The sequence below is a fragment of the Triticum aestivum genome, chromosome 2B (genome assembly GCF_018294505.1).
Source record: "Triticum aestivum cultivar Chinese Spring chromosome 2B, IWGSC CS RefSeq v2.1, whole genome shotgun sequence".
NCBI lineage: Eukaryota > Viridiplantae > Streptophyta > Magnoliopsida > Poales > Poaceae > Triticum > Triticum aestivum.
In genome coordinates this window covers 28,364,900-28,375,027 of record NC_057798.1, presented here as the reverse complement: position 1 = coordinate 28,375,027, position 10,128 = coordinate 28,364,900, and the positions used below count along the sequence as shown (strand labels likewise).

At 44.6% G+C, this 10,128-nt stretch overlaps 1 protein-coding gene across 3 annotated transcripts; it reads left to right on the top strand.

Annotated features, from left to right (window-relative positions):
* The first annotated feature begins 5,897 nt into the window (after window positions 1–5,897).
* Window positions 5,898–9,842, top strand: LOC123040124 (protein ALP1-like). 3 transcript variants are annotated; one of them, XM_044463055.1, is made up of 6 exons: window positions 5,970–6,052; window positions 6,497–6,553; window positions 6,760–7,260; window positions 7,350–7,575; window positions 8,364–8,672; window positions 9,091–9,842. In XM_044463055.1, exons 4-6 carry the CDS (start codon window positions 7,555–7,557, stop codon window positions 9,607–9,609), a joined length of 849 nt encoding a protein of 282 aa, XP_044318990.1. In that variant the 5' UTR covers window positions 5,970–6,052; window positions 6,497–6,553; window positions 6,760–7,260; window positions 7,350–7,554; the 3' UTR covers window positions 9,610–9,842. The 3 variants fall into 3 exon arrangements, with proteins under 3 accessions (XP_044318991.1, XP_044318990.1, XP_044318989.1); XM_044463054.1 differs by lacking the exons at window positions 8,364–8,672; window positions 9,091–9,842 and adding an exon at window positions 7,716–8,241 and having other exon boundaries at window positions 5,975–6,052; XM_044463056.1 differs by lacking the exons at window positions 6,760–7,260; window positions 7,350–7,575 and having other exon boundaries at window positions 5,898–6,052.
* Window positions 9,843–10,128: the final 286 nt, after the last annotated feature.

Here is a 10,128-nt window from a genome sequence, read left to right as displayed (position 1 = left end):
CAAGAAAGTGCATACTAATGATCAAATTGGATATCTGGATTTAGAAGGCTAAAGAAGCGCAGGAGAGGGCAGGTGTCAGAGATTAAGCAGCCATCGTTTTTCGGGAAAACTCAATAGGACTGATTTATGTACTGGCTCCAAAGCTAGTAATATGTAGACGTGTTACCTTTCCGAAACAGATGGAAACGTGTTGTCTCTCTCAGCAGGAAATTAATCTCCACGGTCCGTCAGAGTAAGGATGCTTTGATCGTCATGCTTGTGCTTCCAGTCCAAGGCATGCAGGTTGGGATGCTTCGAGCTATATGTGGATATTTGGATATGTTAGGAGAAACATCTAGGAATATCACATCCAGTGTCTCGCATTGATTCATCCAGAGTTCATTCCGACGGGTGACGTTCGATTGAGATCACACATAAACTGGAAATTTCTAGTCAAGAGTCCATGCACATATCTACTCCCTCCTTTCCTAAACATCTGTCTTTTTAAAGATTTCAAATGGACTATCACATATGGATGTATATAGACATATTTTAAAGTGTAAATTCATTCATTTTGCTCCGTATGTAGTCACTTGTTGAAATGTCTAGAAAGACAAATATTTAAAAACGGAGGGAGTAGGAAACTGGCACTCCTATTTTTTAAGGAGTGCATGTGACTGTCTACGTCCTCCAGTTTTACCTGCCTGTTACCGGAGCTGCTTCAACACCGCCCACCGTAGTCAGTTGCATGATGAGTTGACGTGTCTAGTAGGAGTAGGAGTTGAAAATGTCGTGGCAACGTTAATACAGTTTGACCTTCCCTAAAAAAAAGTTGTTTTGACCTGGCGTTTCTTATGATCGCTGATAGTTGACGGGAAGTGTGATGCATGTTGGCATGTTAATACTCCCTCCATTTTTAAATATAAGTTTTTTTAGAGATTTCACTATAGACTACATACGGAGCAAAATGAGTGAATCTACACTCTAAAATATGTCAACATACATCCGTATGTAGTTTGTAGTTGAATATCTAAAAAGACTTATACTCCCTCTGTTCCTAAATATAAGTCTTTGTAGAGATTTCACTATGGACTACATACAGAGTAAAATGAGTGAATTTACACTCTAAAATGCATGTATATACATCCGTATGTGGTCCATAATAAAATCTGTACAAAGACTTATATTTAGGAACGGAGGGAGTATTTAGGAACAGAGGGAGTACAAAAGTACGAACTTCAGCATGCACATGCATTGCCAACGCCCGCGACACCATTGTAGTGCTTCGACGTAGAGCCGATCGATGAATACATCTCGCCTTCTTCGGCAAAGAAGGGACGCTGTGCAAGGCCGGCCATCTATCTGAAAGCACGAGGAAGCTTCCGCGGAGGTGTGACATGGTTTCTCACCGGGAGCACGCGGGCAAGGAGATGAGGTCGTCAACGGGGATTTGATTAACCATGCCTGACGTGTGTACTCTCTGAACAATAGATTATCTTTACGGTACTCTGAGTGGTCGGTGCACTTGGACACTCCATCAGCTCTCATGTGCACGCCCATATACCTGTCCTGTCCAGGCGGAAAACATCGCACATATGGATTTCTCTGTGCATTGCGTTGTTCTCTGTCACATCGCCCTGTCGCTGTTATGTGGGACGCGTTCAGACGTTGTGGTATCGAACGACCGACGAGTACTTCAAATAAAGATTTCAATAGTTGCATGTATGACTTCACCGTGTGTACTAGTATAATTTTGCAAATTTTGTGTTATCAACCAATTCTTCTTCTTTGTTTATTGCAGAGTAGTGTATTCTCAAGTTCAACATCAGCTATGTATTCTGAAATATGTACTGAAATCTCATATTCAGCTAGTAGTAGTTCTGTCTGGGGAGAAAAACTGAAATGAACGTGGAAGATATATATATCGTTGCCATATTCTCTGCATATACACACACTCTCAGAGCACAGACGACTTCACAAACTGATGGCTTCACACTGCATATATTATTTAGCCTCCATATATATTTGCTCATAAACTTTGTAAGAAAGCAAGCAAAACGTAAGTTGTGCAGCAAACATGATCCGATCCGGTGGATGATGAAAAACATAAGATAACGATTAATGGCAATATATGGAAAGGAACAACTGGTTAGTCGCATCGATATGTACTAGCAACGTAGGTGAACTCTAGCTTGGGTGAAGATGTATAACAAGGTGAGGGACCGGAGATGTGCACCTGCTATTGCGTGCTCTCGTCCTGAATGCAAACAATCCAGACCCCGCCGTCAGAATCAACGACCAGGATGAGGTCGTAGCCGGGAGGCGCCATGGTATGATATGGAGAGGGTATGCCTAGCTAGGGAACAACATATACATGGTGTTAGATAAGAAAAATAGGTCAGAGGGGAAGGAAGAAAGCGGATATATAGTACCGTGGCACTTGCACCTTGCACGCGGCGGAGATGGACGTACGTACTTATGTCTACCGTGGCCGTGCGCTGTTGAGGAGATGGAGGGGTTGCAGAGGGAGGGGAGAATGAAAGAGGTTTTGTGTAGTGTGTGTGGGGAGGATGAATGGAACTAGGCAAGGAAAGAGGAGGAGAGGCGCTGGGCCTATTATTTGTAGGTTTCGTCCACCGCGTGGCGAGAGAGCGAGTAGTTGCCTGTACGTGTAAGAGCGGGGAAGGTGCGTACGCGCGTATGGCCAGATCGAGAGAGCGACGGGTCGTGTATCCTTATTCCTATGCTCCTCCTCGATCGGAGTAGTACTTTCGACGCAGCCAGCATGCACGTACGTACCAGGTGGAGCTTGATCAATCTGCATGCGCGGCGGGGCGACGTACGTGAGCCACGGGAGCGCCGCGTTTTGCTTGCTATATAAAGTAGTATACGTGAGCAGGGAGACTACCGTAGTAGGCTTAGCTTAGTACTCCGACTTTAGGCGCATTATTTATTTATTTTTGTGCTCAGCCATTTTGTTCAAGGGAAACTTGCATGCATGGCGGACTGCACGCGGTCTTGTGGGCTAATGGGCAGGTACAGTTCTGATTCATGTCATTAAAAAAAGAAAAATCTGAAGCTGAGTCCCAGGAAATGTGCCGGTGCCTGATTCCAAGAGGCAATCCGCGTTGAGGATTGGCAGTTGGCACCATGCGCACCCACACCCTCCTCTCCACCTCCCGGCTGTACAAGTGGCAGCACAGCAAGAGCTTCCCCCCAGGATCTCGTTCAGCTATCGCTGCATATGTCGTTTAGTATATGGTCAGGTCAGCTCGTCGCCGCAGATTCGGAGCGAATTTACCAGCATATTTCTAGTGTCTGCTCTGACCTGAAAAACAACCTAACTTGACAGGAAAACAATTTACTGCCGCCGCCCGGCAGAAGATGTAGATGGTATGCTACTGTCTTGGACAATATGCTGGATACGTACGTGTTACCTATTCAAAACTAAAATGGAAACACGCGCGCGTTGTCTCAAGCTGGAAACTATCCTCCGATGTTAGGTTACTATGGTTAGTGCAGGGATGCATGCTTTCGTCATGCTTTTACTTCCGGTCCAAGCTAATTAGAGCAGCTTTGGGTGCTTCCAACGGGTGACGTTGAGGTTATTCGCATACACACGTTATGGTTAAGTGGGAATCACAAACAAAAATCATTGGAAATTTCAGCACATTTCTAGGAAACTGGCATGCACTTGGGATTGTGTACGTACTCCGTTTCCGGCCGGAGTCAGTTCCGTCATGACTTGAACGCGTGTACTAGTACAAAGTTGAAAATGTGGTTTGCAGTTAATAAACTTTTCTGTACTCCATGTTTGATGTTATCAGATTGGCAAGTTGTACATGCCGTGCGTGCGCTCTAGGAGACTGCTTGCGCTCTATAAAATTTGTCTCCGGTCAAACTTTGTGAAGTTTGACCATATTTATATTAAAAAATATCAACATCTACAATATTAAAGATATGCAATGGAGTATAAAAGTTAATTCCATTATGCACCCAATCATATTGACTTTTTTAACAACCCAATGATATTTGATTTCATATTTGTGAATGTTGATATTTTTGCTATAATATTGGTCAAACTTGATGAAGTTTGACTTCAGACAAAATTTATATGCAGAGTCAAAAGAAATGGAGGGAGTACAAGTTCACCAGTAAAGTGCTCATCGTAGTGCCAAACTACCAAATGCATGTGTCTCAGGGGAAATTGGAGGGATGAGAACGTTTGGAACATGGGGCATATGAACCCATTTTTCAAAAAAATGTAATTGAAAAATGGTTAAAAAATCATGAAATTTGTTGGCAACAAACTCGAATTATTTTCCTCCACCTAAAAATTTTAGGGGCAAAATGACTTTCTTGGTATCTGTTAGGAATAGATTTACTTGTTAGTTAATTAACACGGGTTAATTAGCGAACGTACCCAGCCGCCGCCTCCCCAAAACTAGGGTTTTTTGCCTCCCACCGCCACCGGCGCCGGTCCGTCCCGTCTCCGGTGGCCTTAGGGCCATGGAGGCGGAGTGGATCTCGGCCCTTGCCGGTGGGAGGGCTCCGCTTTCATATCTTTTTTCGAGCTTTGTTAGGGTTTGTGTCCTGCTCAGGAAGGCGAGACGGCGGCGGCTCCCTGAAGATGGAATAAAGGTCTTCCCGTCTAGTCCCCGTTCCGGTGGTGTGTGTAGCATCATCGGTGGGCGTGTGGAGGTGTGTCTCCGGCGGATCTGTCTTTGGTGGATTTGTTCGGATCTGTTCGTCGTTCGTTTTCGTTCGTTTGTCTTCAGGTTGGATCCTTTTGATCTACACTCTTCATCTGCGGTGGTTGCTGTTCTGGTGCGTTGGTTCTATGGGGCCTTAGCACGGCGACTTCCCGACTGTCTACTACAACAATGTTTGCCCGGCTCTGTCGAGGGAGGGGCGATGACAGTGGCGCGCTTGGGCTCGCTTCATTGCTTGTAGTCGTCACTAGGTGGTCTACGGTTCCGGATGTAATTTTTATTATTTCTAGTGTCCGTTGTACTACCATGATTGAAGATGAATAGATTGAAAGTTTTTCCGCAAAATAATAAATTTAATGAACCGTCATTAGTTGAATATAGGTGTGTCCAACACCGAGCAGACGCCTCGTACGGACGCATGTGTTCGTACAAACGCATTCTTTTCCTTCCATCTCTATTGTAGCTACCGCCTCTACAAGGCGCCTCTTCAGAGTGTATATATATCTTGAGAATCAATGAAATCAAAAACCTTTGTTCATTCAATCAATTTACTTTCAACACGTTATCAGCACTGGCTAGTCTCTACGGAGAGCGAGAAGGCCATGAAGTCGGGCGACAGCAGAGGAAAGACGAACAGAGAATGGGTCGCCTCACCGGAGGAACCATCCGAGACGGCTATCAGCCGGCTATTACACCCCGCGATGCGGCAGCAACCCTCGGTGGCCAACGGCCGGCAAATGAAGCAGCGGCATCGTCCAGACCGACGGGTCGGCCTTGCACTCCCGAACAGTGGCCGCGACACCGGCGCCCGGCGTCCAGAAGCCACAACCGCGCACGACGCGACCACCTCCCGGTGGCGGCGGCCCACGCGGTCCTCCTCCATCCGGCGGAGACGGTGGCGCTGTGCGCTGCCCTTGGTGAGGCCACTCCCTGCGGAGACGGCGGGGAGCAGCCTTCTAGCGTGGAACAGCAGCGGTCGGCGCGGCCCTCGGCCTGCGTCCTCGAGAAACGGCGGAGGCCTCTGCGCAAGATGCGCGCACCATTCTAGGATGTGTTTGGTTTGAGGGCTATCCTCCCAGGGACAGGGATAGCCCTTTTTTTCGGTGGCTGCCACCATAGGGTCAGCCAGATGCTAAGAATATTCCTCCAAAAGAGGGATGTGGCGACCCGCGAAAAACGAGCGGGTGGCGGCAACCACCCCGCGCGCGTTGTTGTGCTCACGCGCGAAACGTTTTTTCGGCTACATTGCCTCCCGCTTACCAGTGAAACCCTCACTTTCCCCCATTACTCACCTCTCTCTTCCTTGTGCGCGGCGGCGGCGCATCTAGCAGATAGCAGAGAGGCCGTCAGGGCGGCGGGAGGTGAGTTCCTTCTCTACTCGTTCCCTATCTGATATCTCATCTGCTTCGCCTCGCTTGTGCTGGCCTGCCGTTGCGGAGGGTGTTCCCGGGCGATGCGGGCAAGGGTTTGAGGCGGCGGCGCGACTGGATCTTAAGTCCGGCGGCGGTGCGGCTGGATCTCAAGGACGGCGGTGGCTGGCGCCTTCAGGAGGCGCGCGCGCGGCTGGATCTCAAGCCTGGCGGCGGTGCCGCTGGATCTCACGGCCGGCGGCTGGGGGCTTCACGAGGCGCGGGCGGCCGGTGACATGCGTGCGCACGGGTGCCTGTATGTGGCCGAACGGCTCGTCCACGTGCGCATGGCTGCGTGTGCTAGATGTCTGCTAGTGTTCGGTGCTGATTTGTGCTAGTGTCCGGCTCATCTCTGCTCATGTGTAGTTCACTGATTGATGTAATTTTCTGGTACAGGAAAGTTGAAGGCCATCGTCAGTACATCTAGCAGCAGCAGCACAACTACAACCTGAGGTTATTTCTCCCCGAAATCCTATTCTGTTCTTTACTAAAATGTTTGACAGTGGAAACAGAATGTTGATTTTGGTTCTAAGCTGTTGGCCACTTGTACATCTAGCAATAGCAGCACAACTAGTATTTTAGCTGTCAATCCTATACTGCATATTTTACCTCTAAACCTTGTACTGCATATTATAGCTGAATCCTATAATGCATTGTAGATGGACAGAAAGACAAAGATGTTAATTTATGCGGCTGCGGCACAATGGTTTATCAACATGATAACATTGGTTGTTCAATCCAGAAAAAGAAAAAGGAGAGAAGCAATTACGTATGCCCCAATTGATGAGAGAGATAGGATGAGAAGAGAGTATTTTGACAACAAAATATGGAAGAATGACACAACCTGTGTGAACATGCTTAGGCTTCGGAGAGAACCTTTCTTTAGGTTTTGTCAACTCTTTAGGGATCGCAACTTGCTAAAGGACACAATACATTTGACTATTGAGCAACAAGTAGCAATGTTCTTGCACACCATCGGGCACAACATTAGAAATAGGGTAATTGGCGCCAATTTTGGTAGATCCGGTGAAGTTGTGAGCCGTTACTTCCAAAGGGTACTCCATGCCATTGGCGAGCTTCGAGATGACCTTATTAGGAAGCCTTCATTGGAGACCCAAACCAAAATAGAAGGAAACTACCGGTGGGATCCATACTTTAAGGTATGAGACCAAGTGACAACTACATTTTGTCATTGTAGGCATGAATTTGTTTAGATCCTAATTTTTGGGTTTTTGTTTTCACCATATAGGATTGTATTGGAGCTATTGATGGTACCCATGTGCGAGCCTCTGTTACACCGGATATGGAGGCTTCCTTTCGTGGTAGAAAGACTTATGCCACTCAAAATGTGATGGCGGCTGTAGATTTTGATCTTCGATTCACATATGTGTTGGCCGGGTGGGAGGGGACAACACATGATGCTCTAGTTTTATGTGACGCTTTAGAACGTGAAAATGGTCTACGTGTCCCACAAGGTAATAGATGAACTATATACATTTGTCATATCAATGGGGTATTCATATATATATATATATATATATATATATATATATATATATATATATATATATATATATATATATATAACCAAGTAACCCAAATGTTCCTTATTTAGGGAAATTTTATCTAGTTGATGCTGGATATGGAGCCAAACGTGGTTTTTTGCCTCCTTTTCGTGGTGTGAGGTACCACTTGAATGAGTGGGGAAACAACCCTGTGCAAAATGAGAGGGAGCTATTCAACCTTAGGCATTCTTCTCTTCGTGTGACTGTAGAACGTGCATTTGGGTCATTGAAGAGAAGATTCAAGATACTTGATGATGCCACTCCATTCTTTCTGTTTCCAACACAAGTTGACATTGTTGTGGCTTGTTGCATTATTCACAATTGGGTTATAAATGATGGGATAGATGAATATATCATACCCGAGGATGAATGGGTGCCAAATATTACTCATGCTTCATCATCAAGTGGTCAAGCACATGAACATGCATACATGGTTAATTTTAGGCAAGGAGTTGCTGATCAAATGTGGGAAGACCGACAAAACCATTTGCAAGGTCAAAATATGTAGTAACTACTATGTCATTTAGCTTGTCGTGATGAATTATTGTACTTTGTTGAACTATTTTGTGTGCTGGAACTTATTTGTAATGAAATATTGTATTTGTAATGACTATTTAAGTTGCTAAAATTGTTTTGTTATGTCCAAATTCTTGCTGAAATTACTTTCTCAATGTCCAAACACTTGCTGAAAATTGTAGGAAATGGCTAAGCAAGTTTCATGGACACCTACCATGTCCAAGTTCATGCTAACATGGCTAAGTGATTTGGTCTCTAGTGGCAATAGAACAAGTACTGCATTCAAGCAATCACAGTTCAACGCTTGTGCCACTGCTTTGAATGAGCATTTCCAACTTAGCTTGAATGGAGATCAGATCAAAAATCATAATAGGACATGGAAGCGAAAACTGCAGAAAATAGTGAAACTCAAGGACTTGAGTGGTGCACTATGGGATGAGGACAAGTCTATGATTGTTCTTGATCATGAGCATTACACAAATCATGTTAAGGTAACTATTTTTCTGCTCATGAGTACTTGTTGTAATTATTGTTTATGCTCATGAGTACTTGCTGGTACTTCTTTCTTTACACTCAAATACTTGCTGAAATTAGTATCTACAAGTCCAGATAATTGCTGAAATTGGTTCTTTATGTGAAAGTACTTGCTGTAATGGATTATGTGAAGTCAAATACTTGCTGTACTTCTTCCGTAATGCTCAAATACTTGTTGAAATTAGTATCTACAAGTCCAAACACTTGCTGTACCTCTTTCTTCATGCTCAAGTACTTGCTGAAATTAGTATCTACAAGTCCCAACACTTGCTGAAAATATTCTTGCTGGAATTCTTCCTATATGCTCAAATACTTGCTGAAATTGTTTCTTTATGTCCAAATACTTACTGAAATTACTTTTATTGTTTCTACAAGGCTCATCCAGAGGACGAACAGTACCTTAACAAGACTATTATTCATTATAAGGAGATGATGAATATAGCTGGAGGGAGCATGGCTACAGGGCAATATGCAAAAGACTCAAGTGACCCTCTTGCTACAGAAGTGGTTAATCTTGAAGAAGAGACAACCAAGAAACCCACTGCGCCACATGAAGAGGTTGCACAATCAACCAATGCAGGTTCATCCGGTCCCAAACCAAAAAAGGCCAAACCAAATCCTTATGCGGAAGACAGGTTGCATGCCACCATACTTGCATCCAGTGAAAGAATTGCTATTGCCATAGAGAAGAGTTCTAGCACCGAGAACAATGCCATAGATGGTCTTTGGGAGAGCATGAAAGTACTTCCTGGGTTCAGTTTGGATTACCTTGCTCATTACTACGCATATTTGGTTGACAATCCTCGTGTTGCTATGGCATTCAAGGTGTTGGAAGAGGATCAAAAGAAGGTTTGGGTTTCTAGGTATGTCAAGAATACCTTTCCTGAAGTGTAAGGATGGTGAGTTCATATGTGGTGAACTGGTGATTGACTTGTGCTTTTGATGCAACCAAAACAGTAACTATGGGTTGTATGGATTAGCTCTTTTGACAACCAAGACAGTAACTATGGGTTGTATAACTATTAAGTTCTACTAGTACTCTATGGAATGCTGAACTGTGAGTTCTATGCACTTGACTTATGTATGAAATGTTGAACTATTATATGTGATGAAATCTGAAATTTCTAGTATCGTTTTGTTTTGTTTGCTGTGAAAAAGTTAAGATTTTCGAAATTATGTTTATACATACTGTATTTCCTTCCTTCCATTAAAAAGTGCAAATTATGAGGGTAATCTTACCATTTCAAGTAAAAAAGGTTACCACAACCATTATCCTTCATTCATCCCTCGAACCAAACACTCTGATGGCTATCTTCAACCACGCTTCATCCTTTGAACCAAACAAAACATGGGATAACCTCACCCTTCCAACCAAACAGAAAAAAGGGCTATCCCTAGCCACCTGGTTGGGGA